The sequence below is a fragment of the Lepidochelys kempii genome, chromosome 10, assembly GCF_965140285.1.
Source record: "Lepidochelys kempii isolate rLepKem1 chromosome 10, rLepKem1.hap1, whole genome shotgun sequence".
Classification (NCBI taxonomy): Eukaryota; Metazoa; Chordata; order Testudines; family Cheloniidae; genus Lepidochelys; species Lepidochelys kempii.
The window spans coordinates 62,188,873-62,212,031 of record NC_136389.1 but is presented as its reverse complement, the minus strand read 5'-3'; the positions used below and the strand labels follow the sequence as shown (position 1 = coordinate 62,212,031).

The following is a 23,159-nucleotide window of genomic DNA, read 5'->3' as shown; positions in this document are numbered from 1 at the left end:
AAGGCATTATTAGTGTTCCAAGAACTGGTGTAAAGTACATTGAGGCACCAGTAACTAGGATGCTAGGACTGATGCCATATACTTGGACACATGATACCTGTGACCTTGAGCTGGTTCTGCTGAGATAATGCCTCAATCAGTAAGATGCGACATGTACATATGAATATCTAGGATGCAGCTGAGGTAATGTGATGGTCCAGAGGGGAAAGCACCACAACATCACAATAAGACTAGATAGCTTGATGCTTTCCATTGGTTCCAACAAGGAGGATACTGTACAGCTAAATGCTTTAAAGATGTCCAAGCACACTATTCAGATTTTTCTTGACACATATGCAGCAAGGCATCCACCACAGGAATCATATCTTGGTACATTTGAAGACTTGCTCTTTAACGTCCTTCAAGTCAACTGCGTATTGACCACCCCCTAGTCAACAGACACCTTCAGAGTTCCTTGACATTCACTTTAAAAAAAAGTGATGTTGGCACTGATGCAGTACCAAGCCCATAGTTCTTTCCCAGCATTGTTATATTTGTCTGTTAGGGGCATTGTGTTACTTCATCAGGCACTTACTAAAGCTGCTGAGCTGCTTTCTCTCAACATACTTGCAAGATAAAAATAGGGGGAGGGAAACAAGATGACAGTGCAGTAGCACTGTTTATAAAAACCTTTAAAAAAAACTGTTAAAAGGAAGTTCTTGAAAGGAGAAGAAAAGAGGACATTTGTGCTTCAGAGTGTCTCTGTCACCAAAAAAGGCAAGTTTTTTTTCTCCAATAGACCATTCATTAGAGAAAGGACACTAAGCAGACAGATAGTATTCAGGTTAAGTATGAGATAAGAGACTCAAATCCCTTGAGCAATACTGAGGCAGCCTTCGTGGCACAGTCAGAAGTAACAGTTTCTCAGAGAGTTCCTTCACTGAGAAGTTGTTAGAAAAGAACTAGCGACAAGACGTACTGAAGTCACCAGGAGGAATGAACACAGAGAATTAACTAGGTCATAGGGAATTAGCTAGGTAGACCATGGACCCCATTGTTTGCTGCAATACCCATTTTCAGAGAAGAGAGCTACTTTCATCTTTCTGAATTCAACTTCCCTTCATCCAGGCTCCCCATCATCCCCCCACCACCAAAACCTTTTCTAGTGTTTCAACCTATTCCTAACTTGTTTCAGTCTGTAATTGATCTTGTGACATCCTTCTGGACAGGAGTCTTCTCAGAACAGACTTCACCAAAAAAAATCCTCTCACTAGCCACTCAGGTTATGTCTAGAATACAATTAAACACCCACAGTTGACCCATGTCAACTTGGGCTCACAGAGCTCAGGCTAAGGGACTGTTTAATTGCGTTGTTGACATTTGTGCTTGGGCTGGAGCCTGGGTTCTAGGATCCTGCAAGTGGGGAGGGTTCCAGAGCCCAGGCTCCAGCCTGAATGTCCCCCAATTAAAAAGCCCCTTAGCCCAAGTCCAAGTCAGCTGACACAGGCTAGCTGTGGATGTTTAACTGCACTGTAGACATACCTTCAGGCTACATTCAGCTTCAGTAAGTTTTATTTAAATATTTGTAGTTTACTCCATCCTGGGAAAATCACAGGCCAAGGACGTTGTAGGACATATTATTAGCCCATCAGGAATTGAGAAACCCATGAAAGAATAGATAGTGCAGTATCATGAAGCTCCTCAGGTAAATTATTTTTCCACTTCCCAAGGTTCCTTTCAAGCAGGCACCTACAAGGCCTGCTTTCAGTTTTGGTGGAGTAGAATTATGAATGATTCAGGACAAAATATACCAAATCTTTCTACTTTCGACAAATTGGCAAGGCCATGATTTTTTATTTGCTTTGGAAGCTTTAGTTATGAGAATGAAGGAAAAAGTTTCACACATCCCTAAAAACTGGGGGAGGGGGGTGAAGCTTATTTTAAAATAAGCACCAGCGCCTGTTATAGAAGTATGAGTACACAGAACAAAAGAACATGTCTTTTAACGGCTACAGAATAATAGAACTGTGTGTGTCACAGGGCATAATATAACTATTTTACAAGCTTCTATGATATACTGATTACATTTTAATTGGCATTTAAAATATTTTAGTATTCAAGAGGACTAAAATTACATAGGACCAAAAATTTCTACTGCTTAAACCAAATATGGGTTTTAAAGATTCTATTTTACCATATTTTCCTTATCCTAAGTTATATATGTGCAAAACAGTGGATATTAGGTTAATAGGTGCCATTTTTAAATGCAGCGCATTTACAGAATGATTTTGGAGTAGTTTTATACAATATAATAACTCTTACATGACAACATGATTTATGTATTATTGGGAAAAACTAAATTAAATTGGCTCTGCTTACCTGAGGGGTAGCCATTGTTTCCTGCCTTGGTTAAATTCATTTTTATTACATCTCAATAACATGTCTAAGCCAAGTACTAACATTCCACTTGTAGTCAGTTTCCCAGTACTTTATCTTCCGTCCTCTTTTTCACTGTCAGCCACCCTCAATGGACAATGAGTTTTTGACCTCAGGAAAATCTCATTTGAGTTTCTTTTTCTATGTACCCATGTCCCCTCCCCTAAATCCTCACTCAATTTAATCTATAATTTATTTTATTTTTTGTACATATATGATTTAATTTAAAAATGGTCAGGAGACAGAATTTTAAGGATATTAACAGCAAGCAGTATCTTTTTATATAGGGTTCTGTTACGCTACACACAGATTAAATTTGTGCAGTACTGTATTCACAAGATACAATAATAGTGTCTTGGGTAAATATTTGTAAAGAAAGATATTAGTCAGATAAATTAAAAGGATGGCAAGGTTCACTGAGGCTTCTCTAATTTTCTCTACTACTCTTTCTTAGAACAATACTCCTCAGTGAATCACAATAGATATCAGAGGAACAGCCGTGTTAGTCTGTATTCGCAAAAAGAAAAGGAGTACTTGTGGCACCTTAGAGACTAACCAATTTATTTGAGCATGAGCTTTCGTGAGCTACAGCTCACTTCATCAGATGTATGAAGTGAGCTGTAGCTCACGAAAGCTCATGCTCAAATAAATTGGTTAGTCTCTAAGGTGCCACAAGTACTCCTTTTCTTTTTACAATAGATATCCTTACACAAGCCACAAGATTACACCAGTGGGACTATTCCTTCTCATTCCTAAGCAGAGGATGAACATTTAACTTAAAAAAACTTGCTTAAAATCAGAGTTCTGGCCCTTTCTATATCATCAACAAGTCTGACATACAGAACAAGAATATATGTAATTAGGTAATCTTTATGCCATTGGCAATATTTTGGAGAATGTTTTACTACAGTGTTTTCATACTGTGGGTTGTGACCCAGTACTGAGTCATGGAATGTATGGCACTGGGTCGCAGCAGCTCTGGTCAGCACTGCCGACCGCGCCGTTAAAAGTCCCGTCAGGGGTGCTGCCCAGCTAAGGCAGGCTAGTCCCTATCTGTTCAAACACCGTGCTGTGCCCCAGAAGTGGCCAGCAGCAGGTCCAGCTCCTAGACTGGGGTGGGGGAGGTGTCCACGGGGCTCCATGTGCTGCCTCCGCTCTGAGCACCAGCTCTGCACTCCCACTGGCCAGGAAGCAGCCCATGGAAGCTGGGGGGAGTGGGGGGACAGTGCTTGCGCGCCTTCGCTTAGGAACCGGACCTGCTGCTGGCCGCTTCCAGGTGCGGCGCAGTCTGCGGTGCCAGGACAGAGAGGAAGCCTGACTTAGTACCCCCGCTACACCACTGACCGGGAGCCGCCCGAGGTAAGACCGTACCCCAACACCACGCACCAATCCTCTGCCCCAGCCATGGGCCCCCCCAAACCCGGATCCCCTTCCTGCACCTCAAACCCCTCATCCCCGGTCCCACCCCAGAGCCTGCACCCCCAACCCAGCCATGACCCCCTCCTGCACACCAACCCCCTGATCCAACCCAGAGCTCCCTCCCTCAACCTGAACCCCTCATTCCCAGCCCCACCCTGCAGCCCTTACCTCACACCCCAACCTTCTGCCTCAGCCCTGAGCCCTTCCTACGCTCCAAACTCTTCATCCCCAGCTCCACTGAGTCACGGGCATCAACAATTTTCTTCAACTGGCTACCCAGAAAATTTTTTTTGAAAACCACTGTTTTACTACATACAGTGAAAGACACCAACATCCTCTATTCAGCACTTGAGCTAGATCAGTTATATTATTAAACAGTAGTTTAAACACATAGCATAGCTATAGCTGAACAGCCAATGATGACAAGCTATTACTTTGCCAAATATTAAAGTCTGCTTCTCTAATTGCCCACGTGGAGACTTATTTGCATAAACTTTATTTGCCTAGGGTAAGCAAATAATGACAAAAGACCGACAATACTGTGATGCACTCAACTAGTAGCACAAATGAAAGTGCTGTAATCATTTCCCTGTGTTGTTAAAGGAACTTGACCTACATAACAAAAACAGGACACAAAAGAAACACACATTCTGCTAAGTCTTGTATTTTCACTCCAACTTAAAAAACCAGAGCAGTTACATATGGCTATAACTACTATTCCAGGGCTATTAGTAGACATGGCATTATATCAGATGTCCACTTTAAAATGCCACAAGTAGTAATTTACCCTTCCTGCTCCTCAGAGATATATACAGTAAATTCGTTTTAAAAAAACCCTCTCACCTTCATTTCTCTGGATGGATGTGATTGGATCCATGTATAAAGTGAAAGGAGAACATATCTTCAGTAAAGTATATATTTAATATTTTTAAAAACAATATTTTGAAACTTTCAAGTTCAAAATTTAATTCTCGAGCTCATAACTTGGGAAGCAAAAATTTTAGTAAGCTAACTTTTGTCACCTTGTCAAATTTAGTACCAATGGAGTCTCTGAAAAAAGTCTAAACTCACTGAGAAACAAGTTTGTGCTAGAATAGGAAGAATTTATTTGTTCCAGTCCCTCTCCTCAGCCCCATCTCACTATCTTTAAAACCTTATTGCATTAAAGGAGCACCACTGTGTCTGACAGGCCTTTCTTTCCTTTCTTGCATCCTGCCTGTCCCCAACCCTTTTTTTGTTCAGATCAACAATATAACCAAAATTGTATTTCTAGTATGATTTGAAGAAAAAGAACTACAAAAATGTTGAATGTAAATCATGTGAGTTTAATATTGTCAAGCTGACACTTAATCACAAGTGTATAAAAATTCTATGTCCCTTGAAAGGAGAACCCACCTTCATAAACATTTAGTCAAACTGGAAAAAAATTAAGCATTTAAAATTACTTCCTTCAATTACACACCTTCTCTGTGCAGCCCTTTGTTTCCACTGTAAACCATACTGGAATCCTTGTGTAAAGGAAGTTGCCTCCTAGGTGCAAATGGGCTACACTGGCAGTATCTGAGAGATCCAGATGTCTGCAGTGGTTAAAACAAAATGTTCAGCTCTGGGTGCATATTTAGCCTCTCTGTGCAAGACATTTTTTCACAAAGAAGGCAGAGTAAGAGTGCACATAGCAACAGCACTCACAGCTGATTGGGTAGAAGGCGTGCCTAAACCCTTTACTGCTCGTAAGGTCTACTACAGTTTCCTGTCTGCTTGGCAGCAGTATCATGTTTTCTTTTCTCCTCTTGTGAACTCAGCTGTGTTTGGCAAATGGAGAGGAAAGAACAGCAGAAAGACCAGTACGAAGTATTAGGAGTTACTAAAAATGGTACTAAAGTGCTATTAAAAATAAAAATATACAAACTGACCTATTTACACAGAGAGAGAGAGAGAGAGAGAGAGAGATGTCAGGGAATTCATTTGTTACACTGTATAAAGATTTCACAGTATAATAATTACATTTACACAGAGGAACACTTAGTGCAAGGAAATCATTCACAATTAAAAATAACCCTACCAAATAAGAATATCAATTGACAATAAGGACACATACTATATCACAGGTTTCAGAGTAGCAGCCGTGTTAGTCTGTATCTGCCAAAAGAAAAGGAGTACTTGGGGCACCTTAGGGACTAACAAATTTATAACTAACAGTAAACTAAATACTGGATAGGCAAATTTACAAAACCCTGTGCAATGGGAAAAAATATATACACACTGTACATAGAAAACCCCTGTGGTTTAGCCAAGTATATAGATGGACATTTTACCATGTGTATCAATTAACTATGTATTCAGAGTGCGTGTAAGAAAAGTTACCCAATTTTCACATATCAACAGACCTCTGAGCCATTATTGCTGATGGAGGACAGAAACAATCCCAGAGTACTGGAAAATGGCAAATATAGCACTTATCTATAAAAAGAGGAATAAGGACAGCCCAGGGAATTATAGACCAGTCAGCTTAATTTCAGTACCCAGAAAGAAAATGGAGCAAATAATCAACAATTTGTGACCACAAGACAATAAAGTGATAAGTAAAGGTCAACATGGATTTTTCAAAACAAACCAACCTAACATCCTCCTTTGATCAGGTAAAAAAGACTTATAGATAGGGGAGAAGCAGTATATGTGATACATCTCAACTTTAGTAAGGCTTTAGATACTGGCTCACGTGAGCTTCTCATAAACAAACTAGGGAAACATAGCCTAGACTAACCTCCTTTAAGGTGGGTGCACAACTGATTGGAAAAAACACACTCAGAGAGTAGTTATCAGTGGTTCACAGTCTAGCTAGAATGGCATATCGAGTGATGTCCCTCAGGAATCTGTCTTGGGTCCAGTTCTATTCCATGTCTTTGTAAATAATTTGGATAATGACATAGAGAGTACATTTATAAAGTGTGTGGATGATACCAAGCTGGGAGGGGCTGTAAGCACTCTGGAGGACAGGACTAGAATTCAACATGAGCTTGACAAACTGAAGAAATAGTCTGAAATCAATAGGATGAAATTCAGTAAGGACAAATGCAACGTACTACACTTACGAAGGAATAATCAACTGCACAAATACAAAATGGGAAATGACTGCTCAGGAAGGAGTACTGTAGAAAAGAATCTGGCATTTATAGTGGATCACAAACTAAATATGAGTCAACAATGGAATATTGTTGCTAAAAGAGTGAACATCATTCTGAGATGTATTAGCAGGGGTTTTGTGAGCAAGACGTGAGAAGTAATTCTTCCACTCTACTCAACACTGGTAATGCCTCAACCGGAGTACAGTGTCCAGTTCTGGGCACCACACTTTGGGAAAGATTGGATTTTCTCCAATTTGACAACAAGGAGAACAACAAAAATGATTAAAAGTCTAGAAAACATGACCTATGAGAAAAGATTGAAAAAACTGGGTTTGTTTAGTTTAGAGAAGAGAAGACTGAGGGGGGACATGACAACAGTTTCAAATAGGTAAGGACAGGACAAAGAGTAATGGGCTTGAATTGCAGCAAGGGAAATTTAGGTTTAGACATTAGGAAAAACTTCCAAAGTGTAAGGGTAGTTAAACACTGGAACAAATTATCTAGGACTGTTGTAGATTCTCAGTCATTGGAGGTTTTTAGGAACAAGTTAGACAGACACCTGTCACGGATGGTCTCTAGACAATACTTAGTCCTCTCTCAGTGCATTGTACTACAGGGGATTGTACTAGTCCTTCATTTCTATTTATATATATATATTATATATATATTTTGTTTGCATGTGTAACTAGAGCATTTACCCACCTAATATATCCATGCACATGGCACAAAAGTTTTCTGTTTTTTTTTAAATAACCACGAGCATCTGTGTAAAATTCATAGTCTTACTGAAATTTGAAATGGAAAAGACTTGTAAAGTCTTCTAGGGCACATCCACATTGCAAAGGAAAACCTGGGGAACCAAGTGTCAGAGCCCAGATTAACTGACTCAGCCTCACTGATTTGGGGCTGTAGAGCTAAAAATAGCAGCATAGACTTCTAGGCCTGGACTGGAACCCAGGTTCTGAGACCCTCCCTGGATTTCAGAGCCTGGGCTCTAGCACAAGCCCAAACTTCTACACTGCTATTTTAGCCCAGGAGCCCAGGCTCAGAGAACCCAAGTCAATTCACCCAGACTTGTTTTTCTTTGCAGTATAGACATCCCAAAGTCTACATCCCAGCCAATGCAAACTTACTTCCTAAAACAGATTCTAGTTCTTTGTCTAGTCCAGTTTTAAAATGACTCAAGTGGAAGACAATTACAGTCTAACAGTTCTTACCATTAGAACACACACTGGGTGAGGAAATTTTTCGTCCCATTATTCATTCTCATACCTCTTTGCGCTACTCTAATTCTTAGATCTACTTGGTATTTACATTCTTTAAAGACTTGCTGTCTTAGTAGCTATCTGGCCATACTATACATATTTTGATTTTAATCTTTCCTCACAGGTCAGTCTATTCAGCCCTTTAATCATTTGTTGCTCTTCTTATGAATCCAATTTGTTAAGATATTTCTAATGTTGCAGAGCTCAATAATGCATGTGGTAGTCTAGATGCAGTCTCAATAGCAACTTTGCTATGCTACTAAATTTTACTGTGTTGCAAAACAATTATGAAAAACTAAAATTAGCTGACATGATACTTGCCATGACTTAGTAGTCAATGTAGACCAGGCCACATTGTATGCATCATGTCTGCAACTGCACATCAGGCAACATACTTTAACTGTGCCTTCTAACGCATCCAAAATATATCATCTCATAACAACACAACTACTGACACGTCTCAATGCCTGAACAGTATACCCAAACAAAAGAAGTACAATAATAGGAAGCCATGCTGAGCTTAGTGAATTTTAACCACTCAGCACAAGCATTTTCCAAAAAAAGAAAAACACACACACAAAAACTGAACATTATGGAACAATAATTGACGAATACCAATACAAGGCTATTAAAATGAAACTGAAACATTTAACCTTGAAGCGTTAGATTAATATTAGACTGCATTCAGTTTCCTCTTCCCTATTCTTTCCTTCATCAAGCTCCTTGTCCTCTACCTTTAATGACGAGGGGTTTGGGATGCAGGACGGGGCTCCGGGCTGAGGCCAAGGGGTTTGGAGTGCAGGAGGGGGTGCAGGTTCTGGGGTGGGGCTGGAGTACAGAAGAGGGCTCCGGGCTGGGACAGGGGGTTGGGGGTGCTGGCGGGTGAGGACTCCGGCTGGGGGTGTGGGCTCTAGGGTGGGGCCAGGAATGAGGGTTTTGGGGTTCAGGAGAGGGGGTTGGGGTGAGCAGTGCAGGGTCCTGGTGGCACTTACCGTGGCTCCCAGGAAGTGGCCAGCACGTCCAGTCCCTAGGTGTATGGGCAGCCAGGGAGGCTCCATGTGCCGTCCTTGCGCTTGCAGGTGCCGCCCCCACTGTTCACGGTTCCTAGCCAATGGGAGCTGCGGAGCTGGCACCTGGGGTGAGGGCAGCACACGTAGACTCCCAGGCAGCCCATGCACCTAGGGGCCGCAGGGACCTGGCAACCACTTTGGGGACCTGCAGGGAGCCTGCCTTAGCCCTGGACCCCACTGCACTGCGAACCAGACTTTTAATGGCCCACTCAGCACCACCAGGGTCCGTTTTTGACCAGGCATTCCAGTCAAAAACCGGACACTTGGCAACCCTGGTGCTATTATAGTGCTTTAAGTGTAGACAAGCCCTTACTCTATTCTTGAATTATTGTAATCTGTCTTTTTCCTCTACACTTCGGCAAAACCTCTCTCTACAAAGGTCATTAATGACCACTTCTTAGACTTCTCGGCCGTTGGCCTCCTTCAATTACTATATTATATTTTGTTGATAGAAAATAAGTTTTATTAAATTATTTCCAGGTGAAATAAGTATGGTTCAATGCTGTACAAAAGATACATATTACGTAACAAGGCCTCATGTATTCATGTGTATACACATGAGTGTGTGTAAGTTTCTAAACAAAGCTCATTTCAAGGCACAGCATGAGTCTTCAACAATTATACATTTTTTGCAGCGTTAGAACATAAGTGGTTTTCAAATTACATTTTTAAAAAATCCAAACACCCCTAAAGGAATTAGAATTAAATTTTCCTTTGAAACTACTGTCTTCGATATTCCTCCTACCTCTATGGTCCATCTGCAGTTGTTATATCTGAACATTCCAAGTACTGCATGAAAATAGTTATTACTGTAGTTATGGCAGCAACTGTTTTTCACCCCTCTTTTCATATTCCTAACTTTCCAGATGTATTCCTTCTGGGCTTCAATTTTCCATGTTTGGTCTCTGTTCAATGATGAAATTTGAACAGAATCCCTTTGACCCTTTTTAAGCTATAAGTACTGAAATGGAGAGGCAAGGGAGAAACATTTTTCCTCTCAATGTAAAAAAAAAAAAAAAAAAAACAACCCCAAAAAACCAACCCAATCCTGTTTTTATTGAAAAGTAACATCTGAAGTTTGAAACCTGGCATGAATAATATCCTTAATAAAATCTGTGTACTTTATTAGGTTTGGGGGAAGAAAAGTGCAAATTAAAGTTAAAATCATTGCGGGGGCAGACAGGAAATTCACTTCTGAGCAGGCTCAGTAGGTATCTGCCATTATTTTAGCAGAACAGTAATTAATCTTATCATCCTTTGTGATCTCACTACCCATTCTTTGTTCAGGCTGATCCCAATAGTCTAGTCCCTACTCAGTAACTACTGATGTGAAATTCCCTTCCCCACAGTAAAATTCCTTTGGGGGGAGGGGGAGGAACCTTGCCATCAGACAACCCCAGCAGAAAGACAAAGCAGAGACTTTGGGATGGGGTCAGGAAGTTCTCTTCAGTTGTGGCTGCATTTTGAAAATTCATAAGACACAGACAAGTAAACGTACTGCTGCCCAGTTTACCCGACTTACAAAAAATGCTGAGACAAAACAACCAGGAGTTGACATGGTGAAAACTAACCCTTTCCTCCTTGCCCACACATTTCACGTCTTCACTGGAAAAGTAACTCAAGTCTTTTCTCTAACGTCCCTTCCATTCACACACAAAACCCTCTTGCCTGAGTTTAGTGGTGCTTTCAACCCAGGAGAACTGGCACAGTTGGTGGTCTGAGCTACAGCCTGGGTTCTACTTTCACTCGAGCTGCCAGCATCTCCATTTTGCAGCAAGGATGCAAGCTAAACCACTCAAGTGCAAATAGTCCTCCAATGCCCTCTCACAATTCCCCTGTGTGTTTAAAATGACAGACAAGTTTTCCCACAATTCACTGGGAAAAATCAGAGTGTCTCAGCATAAAGAGCTACAGGATATGCCCCCAGAAGTCTAGCAACACACACAAGTGAGTGCAGTGCCAGTAAAGACCCAGTATCTTGGGTACGGCTTTGAAGTGTGGATGCTCACACCCAGGCCAAGCTGAGTGCCAATCACCCAAGTGAACTCTGCAGTGAAGATATATTCTGAGATGTGAACTTCAAAGCCTAAATGGGATCACTATGGTCCTAATCCTACTGCCACTGAACATAATGGCAAAATCCACTGACCTCAGTGGAAGCACATTAGGGCCTTAAATGACATTAAGTACAAACTATTAAAGAGATTATTTTTTAAAATACTAATGTAATATTAAAGCAGAATGGTTAATGCAATATTTCATGGAAGAATATTTAAAAATCATTCTAAGGTCTAAAACATGCATGCCTCTTGCTGATCAAGTAGTTACAGTAGGACTTCTGAAAGCATAGTAATAGAAATATAGATCTGTTGATGCCTCCAATCCACCATTAGATTTATCATTTGTATTATGATAGCCCCAAGAAGCTCCATCTGAGATTGGGACTCCATGAATGAGGTTTTGTACAAACAAACAGGCACATATAGTCCTTGCTATGAAGACCTTACAGTGAATTTATCAAACAGACAAAGGGTAGGAAGAAAAAATAGAGGCAGAGAGGGGTGAAGGAACTTGTTCAAGGCCACACAGCAAGTCAATGGCAAAGCCAGGAACAGAAACCCAGGTCTCTTGATTCACAGCGTTATGCCCTATCCACTAGACCATGTTTCTATAGCTTTTTGATTTTCTAATATGAGTGAGTAAATCGTCTATGCTTTTCCTCACCAACCAACACATTCCAACTTTTCCTTATTCTTACCAGAAATTAGCAATCTTTGACTTTAAGGTGACTATAAATCTGAATCTTTTTTGCTATACTAATGGTATTAACTAGTGAGTCAAATTATATTTCTATAACTAGAAATATATCTAAATATCTTACCTCTTCCTCCTGTTCAAGTGTAACCCTAAGGTTTTCCCACCCCTCCTCTTGGACAGTCTCACTGAAACTTAAAAAAAAAAAATGCACTATTAAATAGACAGTTACCAACAAATTAGTTAACATTGCTGTTAGGTCCCTAATTTTTGTATGTCCTGATTTTAACAGTGCAGCATCAATGTAGTTTTTCGCAGTTAGTATCACAAGCATATTAGGTTTAGGATGTTAGAACTCTAGAGAAATAACAAATTAGGAAACAGAGCACTGATTAGTTGTGCATACTTTTTCTTCTTCATCCATGAGAGATTTCTTATGTGGCACAGAAAATCTTGAAAGAGTACATGCTAGTAAAATATTCCAGAGCATGTGACCAAAAATATTATGCACCCAGTGGTGCAGTTAAATAGTTCAGATGGAAACAGTGTTATGGAAACAAGCTCCATTATTTTGAATTTGTTCTTTTCAGAATCATTGCTGATAAAACTATACACACAATGATTTTGTATTTATTTGCAATGAGACTGTGATCATGTTCAGAACACAAATTAGGTTTCCTCCCAGTTTTGCTACCTGAAGTGCTTTATTCACCTACCTGACTGCATACGTAGTTATTCTCTCTACATTCCCCAAGCCCTTTTTAGAAACAGCCCCTCTATTCACCATTATTACGGTTTCATTTTTTAGGTCTACATAATTTTAGAAAAGGAGTACTTGTGGCACCTTAGAGACTAACCAATTTATTTGAGCATAAGCTTTCGTGAGCTACAGCTCACTTCATCGGATGCATGCTGTGGAAAGTGTAGAAGATGATATTATATACACACAAAAAGTCCACAGTATGCATCCGATGAAGTGAGCTGTAGCTCACGAAAGCTTATGCTCAAATAAATTGGTTAGTCTCTAAGGTGCCACAAGTACTCCTTTCCTTTTTGCGAATACAGACTAACACGGCTGTTACTCTGAAACCTATAATTTTAGAAGGCTCTCTGGCACAGTGCCGAACAGTTTTTGTTCTAAAATTGTTTAAAGCTGCTAACATTAAAAGTTAGGCCAATATTCATAGCTACAAAATCTACCATAACAAATTAAAACAAAAATCTATACATTTAAACTATATGATGAGCAAAATTATAAGTGTCAGAATTTTGATTTGGTCAAAATAACTCGTATAATTAAATGAAAGTGGTTGGAGAACATTTGAGATGGTCATATCATTTAATTAAATTACTGTTTGTTTACAGGAAGCCTTTTAAAAAGTCTCTTTTAGAATTTTAGTACCAGCAAATTGTGTATATAATCCAAGTAGGAGTGTACATTGTTTACTGTGTATAACGGCAGATATACCAAAGGAAGAATGAAAAGGCCAAAGGGGCGGGGGTGTGGATGTTATGGAGAATTTTCAGTAACTAGAAGTGAGATTGTACACACACAGCGCCCCATATTGCTTAATTTGCATTCACACAAATTGTTTATGTGCTTAATAGCCTATTTATGCATGAAGTCTGATTTACTTGAGAAATTACAAGTGCAAAAGTGACCATGGAACTGTATGTGCACTTCTGAGACCACTACACTACATGTTTGAAGACTTAAGTTGGCCGTAATATATAAAAGCCCTTAAACACAAACAGTAAGTTATGTGAACAATGTAAAGCCAAGATAGAACACTTTCTATCATACCTTAAAAGCTATTTCAAGTCATTGTTTTTCAAAATTTGAAAGACTTTAGCTAGTAGTTACTGCATCAGGACGGAGGAGATAGTTACTAAAAAGTTAATTGCAATGAAAGTATATTTTTCTATTGACTAATTATTGCACTGATAGATAGATGTGCACTGTGTGTTGATGGTGCAATTAGAGAATAAATCCATTTTCAGAACCTTTCTAACAGAGGTACTGAGGTAGTCCTTTCTCAAAACTACCAGAGAAACACAGTTGCCAGCGTGAAGTGCTGAAGGGACAAAGTCTTTCAACAAAGGTACTGTAGTAAAAAGTGACAACACAAAGTGACAATCAGGTGACACTATTCCTATTCCAGAGAATACTGCTGATTTTAGGAAGCGGAATTTTATTCTATAGTCTACTTTAAACTGAAGTCAATCAGCAAAAGTTGTAAGGCAAGTAATTTGGGCCTGGCAGTCACTCAGCTCGCCTAATGACTTAAATGTGACCTCTAAAATCAACGACAGAATAGCAATGCCTAAGATTCAATACATGTTGAACCCTAAGGATCTGACCTGGTGAAAAGTCCTACTTGACTTCAGTGAGTGCTGGATCAAGTCATAAGGGTCAAATCCACAGACCAGTGTACAGCTCAGTCCACACGACGGGGTTTCTGTAAGATCAAGTCTATACTAGAAACTTTTGCCAGGATAGTTAAATCATTTAGGGGTGACATTTTTTATATTGTCAAAAGCCCTAGTGTAGACACAGTTATACCAGAAAAAATATACATTTGCCAGCCTATCTTATAAGCTAGACTGGCAAAAGAACTCTTATACTGCAAAAGCTGCATCTACACTAAATGGGTCTGCAGGCATACCTAGTGTAGACTAGGCCAAACAGTGCAGGGGAAGACACTTTGATGTGGAGACTTATTGCCTTTACACCAGTCACTGCACTTCCTCCAAAATGGGGGATGGGTTGGATAGCCAGAACCCATGTAGTTGCAGTCCCATCAGCCCCACCATCCCCATTAGGGTGACCAGATGTCCCGATTTTATAGAGACAGTCCCGATTTTTGGGTCTTTTTCTTATATAGGCTCCTATTACCCCCCACCCCCGTCCCGATTTTTCACACTTGCTGTCTGGTCACCCTAATCTTCCAAGATAGCACGAGCTCAACTCCACCCCCCCTAGACATATAAAGTGAAACCACAGCAGAGCAGCTCTCTCCAGGGCTCTGGTGAAGGGGAAAATTCTAAATTCTTAAAAATTTCCACCTCACAGATGAAGTTATCAATTTCCTTTAGCAGTTTGCCTTTCAATACTATTAAAATTATTCAATTTTAGGCAATAAATGTTTTTATCTGTATTTCAACTATGAAAGTTTTCACAATAGGAAACATTTTAATTAAGTCCATTTATAAATAACCAATATTTTCTTCTTAAAAGTCTCATTATTAATACAAAGAAAACCATCATCTCATGGTTAAAATTTTACTTAAACCAACTTTTGTAGTAATCTTTTACTACTAGAGTATACAGTCTTGTTTTGGCAGGAAGGGGGTGGATATTAAAGAGAAAAATCAAAGAAACCAGAACCCAACTCCTCAACAAAAAGGAAAAAGACCTTGATATCTAACACCATGTATGCATATGTATACTGCATACTACAAGAACAAATCTGTTTTCCCCATAGATTAAGCCTAGATGGCTTCATGCCTTATAAATGGAATTTCAGTTTAATATTCTGACTGCCCATCAATATGTTTTTCATCCGAATCATCTGGTTTTTAAGATTACTCTATAACAGTAATCTTAGGATTAGAAAAAGCACACCCATGCCTCCTCTCTCCAATCATCTTATCCCCATCCTCCCTGCATTCAACCATGGCACCAGAGCCACAACTGATCATTATCAGAATAATTTCTCCACTAAACAGGAATCAGCACCACCTTCAGTTCAATCTCCCCTTCCCTGCATTTACCTGTGGCACCTATAGCCAGAAGCATAATTAAAAGATATTTAGAATGATAGTTTCCTTATTAAACAGGAAGTAACATCACCTCCACTTTTTGTTTATGTTGTCTACATAACTTGTATTATTCATTTTAAACTGTCAGCTTCCAAAATGTAACAATATCAAAAATAAGTATTTAAGACACCATTTTATTGGGGGAGTAGATATTATAAAATTAAGGGGTCTGTATTACAATGTTGTACAGGTAGGGCCCTTCGTTTTCAGTTTTTATTTTATTTAATTTTCCCCAGGAAAATATCAGTGTTTATTACCACAACAATAAAAACCAGGTGAAAAATCAGTGCAAAAAACTATTAATTTTTTTCTGGGTAAATATCAGTGTTTATTTTGGTGGATGGAAAGACAGGAGAAAAAAGTATTCAGTAGATTAATGCTTTGAATTCCATTTATCAATGTGGTTTGCTGCAGAACTAAAACAGAACTCAAAATATAATGCCACTTCTCAGTTTAAGAAAACAATACATCTCTAATCTCCAAATAAATGTTTTCATTTGAATAAACAGTTTACTCTTGTAGACTTAGAACTATTAGCCTCTAAATATTTAGATTTAATAATTGGACAACACCAGTTTCAGCGCAAACACTCAACTTCATCCTTTTCTCCTGTTTTTGTTTGTTTAAAACTTTTGAATACTTCCTTGTGTTCTGAAATGTATTCTGATGCAGATTTCGGTTTTCTTCCCATTTTAGTGTGTCAAATCTTTAAACAGTTATCTGCTAACAGCTTGAAATGTGTATGTGGTGGGCATGAGATTTATCAGTACATTAAGATGTATACGCACTTCAGAGCTTGCATGCGTGCCTGTTTGTTTGTTGTGTGTATCTTTTAGACTAATACATAGCCTTACTTCAACAGGCAGCTTTGCATATACACACAAATATATTATTGTAATACATATATCTCATGCAATGTATTGTATTTTCCTAATAAAACATACATATATACACACATTTGAATGATACAAAAGTAGGGTGAAAATCAGAAACAACTGAATAATACTTTGTAAAGCCCAGGAATTTTTCAGTAAAAAATCGCTTTAAACTGAAAATGAAGGGTCATATGTATAGGACACTAAAATGCAATTAATTACACATTTCTTTTTTTAAAAGGTCTGTTCATTACTTGATCTATTTGCTGTACTATTCACCACTTGTTAAAATACTTGCAAGGAACCCTCTGTGAAGTTAGAAAAAAATTAAAAAAAAAAAGCCAAATTATGCCTGAAACAAAAGTATCCCCCCTAACAATGTCCCCTTAAAAAAAAAATGCACTCAGTATCAGTTGGCCAGGGGAAGAAGTGCTCATGCAAACAGGCTCCCAAATGGAATTGGTTGGGAATTTTTCAGCGAAACTTTTCTCTTCAGAAAATGTCAATTAATTAAAACCAAAATAAATCTGTTTCAACAAAACTTTCTTCTGGAAAGGTTTCTCAGGTGCAGGATGGGCTATCTGCTGTTCTGTTTTGTTTCTCCCCCCCACCTCCACAAATTTTTTTTCAAAAGGTCTCAGTTTCATTCTAATGTAAAATGAAAAATTCTAAAAGCTCAACATTTTTCACAACACTAAATTCTTGTTTTGTGGCCAGCACTACTCCCAACTTCCTGTAAATCTTGGTCTTCAATCCCTCTTCCTACAGCCCACTGGAAAATCTTTCATGTACAGCCTCAATGTGACAAGGCTGGCCAAACTTCTATGAAGGCTGAACAAGTGGCTTTCCCCTCACTGATCACTGGAAAGAGACATAAGGGGGTCTCTCAACCCAACTGCTAGGAACAGACCACTCAGCACCTCCAATCTTGATTTCTCTGGAAAGGAGGAAGGAGAGAGGAGCATAATCTTCAGCCTGATGGTCTCCTCTTTTTTTGCTTCGATGACAGGACAGAAGCGAGTCAGCCAGGAAACCTTCCCCTTTCCCCTGAATTAACACTTAAAGGTGCAGATGATTCCTACCTAGAGAACTGACAGTCTAATTTGAGATGGGTCACAAATGAGCCACAAAAGAGTAACAAACACTGGAGAAGAAATGGGTAAGGAAAGAGAAGGGTTAATACATTAATAAGACCAAACAGCAACTCAGTGTATATGTGCACATCTTGTTGGTACTTCGTTCAATTAAATTATATATAAAATAACTAGTTTATGGAATGCACTAGGCAGGTACCTATTGAGAGCAAAGAGGTCAAGCACCATCACTGCAAGAGAACCGTATATCTGTGCAAGCAAATTTCTGTACATAAGTTAGGACATTACACAGACAGTTTTGTCAACACTAGAATTTGTTTTCTCTTAAAATTGCGCACTGTAGCTTCTGTGACTGGTAATGAAATCTGAGATTCTTACTTAATTACATGACTCCAGGAAAAACACCAAATATTGCAAGACTTGTGATAGAGATTTGGCAACAACATACCAAGTAATAATGCTAATACAGACAAGTGGCTATCAATGCTTTAACTACCATGTCATCTAGACCTGCTGAAAGCAGGGTTAGGTGACAGCAGCTAAGGAGTCAGCTACCTCCCTACATTAATGCTCCCAGTGGTGGAGCTCCAGTGAAGTTTAAGTGAAAAAGTCTAGTGAAGACGCAGCCAATGAGGGCTCACACTTAACTGTGATGAGGCTACATCCTTCCTTGCACTTCCAGATCTACGAACTGTTTCCCTAGCTTCCAAGATTGCTCCATGAACTTGTCTTTTGGAGCTCTATACTCATTTTTCCCAGCCACTTCCCTTGAAACATTTCTTGTCTTTATCCTTTGCAATTTTCAAACTTCTCTCATTATAAGGCACATTGTGTATTTTAGATCTTCTATCCCATATAAACCTCTATCCCACATAAACCTTCCCCTTCAGAGTTACTGTCCTATAAAAACCCCACTGTTAGTAAGAGTGTGACATCAGAATTAGTTTCCCTCTTCTTTCCTTCCCTGTCTGCCATTCCTCTCTACTGGTAACTTGTCTACAATACAAATGCTTTGCCAGTATAGCTACAGCAGTACAGCTATACTGGCAAAGCCACCATGGAGGCACAGCATAAACCAACAGTCTTTCAGTCAGTATACCACCTCCCTGAATTACATTAATTATGCTGATACAAGCAGTCTTCTGTTGATATAGTTGTGTCTACTCTGGGGCATTTGCCAGCATAGCTATGTTGGCTAGGGGGTGTAGTTTTTTTTCACACCCTTGACCGACATAGCTATGCTGACAAAACTTTGTCGTGTAGACCTGGTCTCTGTGAAAAGCTCATAATTAGGTACTGTGATAAAGGTATGTCAGACAATCATCCTCCTTCTTTCCCCCTCAAACATTTATATCTTTCAATCCCTTTGGGTAAGTCTTAGTTAAGCATTACCTTAATTAAAAAAAAAAATCTTTTCTCCACTTGATTTTTGAAGGCATGTACATCTACAGAAAAAAATATACAATTCAAATGACACCCCACACACACAATTTATCCAATTCAGAAATGCAGAAGTACAGTACATTTCTGTGCACAGATATGAAGGCTCAAACATACACTTTGAAAATACAGATTTCAAAATTTCTCAACAGTTAAACTGGAGTTATCAAAAATTATGCTAAATAAGTTTATTCCATATCTTTTAAATTTCCTTCTTTCCAATTAGCTATTGTGTGCTCATTATGGGTCTTTGTCCAACATGTTGGAGGTCTGTATCACAATTTAGGCCTTGGCAAACTGACAGCAATGCTTGTCTTGTGTCCTTCACGATTAATTTGCAACAAATGGAAGCAGGTGATTGCACACTTGACTGCTTGCTCTACTGTGGTGCAGCTGCTATGCAGAAGGCAGCACATGTAAACATTTGCATTATTCGTGCCTCTGTAAGAGCGTCTGTGGGCTGCATGTGGCATTTAGGCAGCACTTTCATAACCCCCTTTGTATATGGTATTACTCAAGTACATTAACAAACAGCACACAGTTAAGCTAGAGACATTCGTTTACTAAAATGGCTATTCACATTCTCTATTTGTTGTGAACACAGCTATGACTGTTTTAAAAACCCCAACTTACCTTCATTTGCTGTTGATCTAAAAGCAGTTTAAACACATTACTGAACATTCTATACTGTCTGAAGATTCTCAGAGATAATTAAATGTAATCTCAATATACTAACTGCCAGTTTCCATGAAAAAAATTTTACCACTCTTGTTTCTCTACAAATCCACTCATCTCCACATCATACTGATTAAAAGACATTAACCATTCCACAAACATCTTAAAATATGAACTAGACAACTGCATTTTCCTATCTGTTATGAGTTACGAAAGCATAAACAAAGGTCAATTAGACCTTTTAGAATAGTTTAAAACTACAAATATTGACTCTCTGGTTTTATCTGATTATTTATTTGGAAGTTTTGAGTTCACCTTGGTGGTAGACAGCTTTCAAACTTCAGTCATGTGATCTGGAGTCTAAAGAGGCACACTACAAACAGCTTGCTTTGCAGCAGTCAGCTTTCAAAAAAAAATAATGCTCCTTTGCTTCTTAATAGCACCTACCTGTTTTAAAGTGTAAACGTCTGTTTTTAAAAGCAATTGTTTTTAATCTTAATTTACACACAACTAATCAACCTGTGCTGTGCATTTTTAATATACAATTGCAGAATATGATGTCTACAAAGGATGTAACAGAGTGTAAGAAATAATAACAGGCATCTATGCAAGGTCCATATTAGCAATTGTATCATAAAAAGCTTAATGGAAAGTAGTTATTGCACATGCATATTAATGTTTAACACCATAATATCTAGACTATTTTAAAACACTTCTCAAATACCAAAAAAGTTATTCATATTACAGGCAAATAGAGATATATGGTTTTTAAAAACTAAAAGGCAGTTAGATTAAACAAAAAATAGCAGCAGGAAAAACAGGAAAAAAGGAAAAGAAATGTATACAATCAGCTATGCAAGATTTTTTGAAAATTCTTTAGTATGACAAATAATAAAATTTGCTCCCAGACTGCTTATTGACTAAGTGAGGCAAATTTTTACAGCAATATACCCCTGATAATATGGTTCAGAAGAGAAGCCATGACATATTTTTAACTCTAGGGGCATCAGCAGCTGTTGTTATACTGTATACAACAGCTGAAGTGGTAGAAACAGATACATTGTCAGTGCATCTTATTTTGCCTATGGATTAGTCATAGAAAAATATGATCAATACCAGCAACAATCATTACACAGTAAGACTATTTCAACCTGCTGCTGTTTACCTGACTTCTTTACTAAAAAGAATCCCTTGTATCAAACCTAAATAAAAATTCTTCAACAGTTATAGTTGTTTTAGATGTGTTTCTGGGCTGCACTTACCTGCATTTACATATACCTGACTTATGCCAGGATTGCCTTGACTGTATCTGTGACTGATTTCTTTGTTTAAAATGTTGCAATTGTATGATAATAGTCTGAATACAACTCTATTTGATGTTTAACTGATACTATCTCCCAGGGCAAAAGGCGTATACCACAGTGAGTTTCTGCTTCCTTTCCCTGAGCTCTACTGGTAAAATTAATTAATCCATTCAAACAGAAGATTTTTTTTAAAAAACCCACTACAATATCCAGTTCTGCCTAATCAATTACAGACTACACCTTACCTTATATTATACCCTTCTCAGTATTTCCTGGACTGAACCAAAGCAGCAGCTGTATTCTCTCCTTCCCCCTCAACCAGAATCAGTGATAATATAGGAAGGCCTTAAAAAACAGGCTGTTTCTAAAATTAGAAAAAAAAATAAACTCTTAATAAATCATTTACCTCGTTCAGGCTTCATTTTCACTCCCAGTCTGTTTCTTCCCAGATCGCTGAAATGAGAGACTAAGGTTTTTTGTCCTTCTTCTTTGGAAGACTCTCTGATGCTCTCTCTGGCTACTTGTATTTATTTTTGTGTAAAACAATAAAATAAGATAAAACCCAGCACTCCACTCCTTAGGGCTTACAAGATCCTGCTAATAGCAGCTAGGCCTCCTCCTTGCATTCATTGTGGTGGCAGCAGCTGTCTGCGGGGAAAAGCTAAACACAGCCCAGTTTCCCTCTCTCTGGAACTTGCCAATGTGTCCTTCCTTGACACAGCAACGACTGAGCAGGTCTATTTATAACCTGCCGGGGTAAAATCCCACACCACTGCCACCTAAACTCACCCCCTCAGCAGAAAGAGCCTCTGAGTCACTGTGGCCACAGCCAATGTCAGCACAGGCTGCCTGGAGTCCACTCCTTTTTACCTGCTCCAGGAGGGGGAAGAAGCCAGACCCCTCCAACTGCCCTCCCCCTCCTCTACACAAACGCTCCTGGCGAGCAGCAGCCCCTCAAACCATCGATCGCAGAAGGGGCAGAAAGAGGGGGCAGCCCCATCCCCGCGCCCCCTATCGCAGTCACTGCCCCCTCACACAGCCAAGGCTGACCTGGATTTCAGACTCGTCTCTCACCCCCTCCGCTCATGAGTGACCCCGCTCCGCCTGGCCCCTCTCCTGGCATACCGGGATGGGGGGCGGACGGGAACTATACCAGACCGCACAGCCGCGGTCCGCCCGACCAGCTCCCTGTCAGTGCCCCCCACCTGCCCGCGTCTGACAGGACTTGCGCAGGCCGCTCCGCCTGTCACACAGACACCCCCTCCCTCCAATCAACGCCCCCTGCGGGGCGGGCTAGCCCGGCACCGGCACCTGGCTAGCGCCGGGAGGGGCCGCAAGCCACACTCATCTCCCGCTCCGCGCCCGGCCGCAGCCGCTGCTCGCCCGCCGTGCCCCGTGCCCTCCCGGGATGTCACAGGGTCATCTCCCTGGCCGAGGGCGGGGAAGTGTGGGGCGGCGGCTGAGGGGAGCGGATACCTGACCCCCGCCCCAGTAGTGCCACGACACCCCCCCCCCCAGACACGGCACCGCCTCTGCCCGCCGCTCGCCCGCCTCACTTCTGCCTCCCCCCCGCCACGGCCCCCTCCTCTCCCTCTAGCTGCTGCCGCAGAGGGCTGTTTTCCATGGCTCTGCCTCCTGCCCGCCCTCCTGTGCGCGCTGCTGACTAACTCTCCTCCTCGCCGCCTGGCACCGCTCTGCCTCCGGCCAAACGGGCCGCACGCATCACATCCACCCCAGGCGTTGCCAAGCGCTGGAGCAGGGCTGGGGGCGTGGGCTCAGCTCGGCGGCTTCACCTAAGGCCAGAAGGGGGAAGGGAGGAGGGCCCCGGCGGGGACAAGCGTGTCCCCGCGGCTGGGCAGCGCTAGGACCCCTCTAAACCCCTCCCTGCGTCCCCTCTGCCC

At 40.3% G+C, this 23,159-nt stretch overlaps 1 protein-coding gene across 5 annotated transcripts in view; it reads right to left on the bottom strand.

Annotated features, from left to right (window-relative positions):
* ATOSA (atos homolog A) overlaps positions 1-22,756 on the bottom strand; it is a 53,299-nt gene extending 30,543 nt beyond the window's left edge. For 2 of the 5 annotated variants that reach the window (XM_073303841.2, XM_073303842.2), the window contains exon 1: positions 5,297-5,504. In XM_073303841.2, the coding sequence (XP_073159942.2) occupies positions 5,297-5,333 (37 nt within the window). In that variant the 5' untranslated portion in view covers positions 5,334-5,504. Of the gene's footprint in view, positions 1-5,296; positions 5,506-21,664 lie in introns of those variants that run through there. The other 3 variants (XR_012153996.2, XM_073303840.2, XM_073303839.2) reach the window with 3 other exon arrangements.
* Positions 22,757-23,159: the final 403 nt, after the last annotated feature.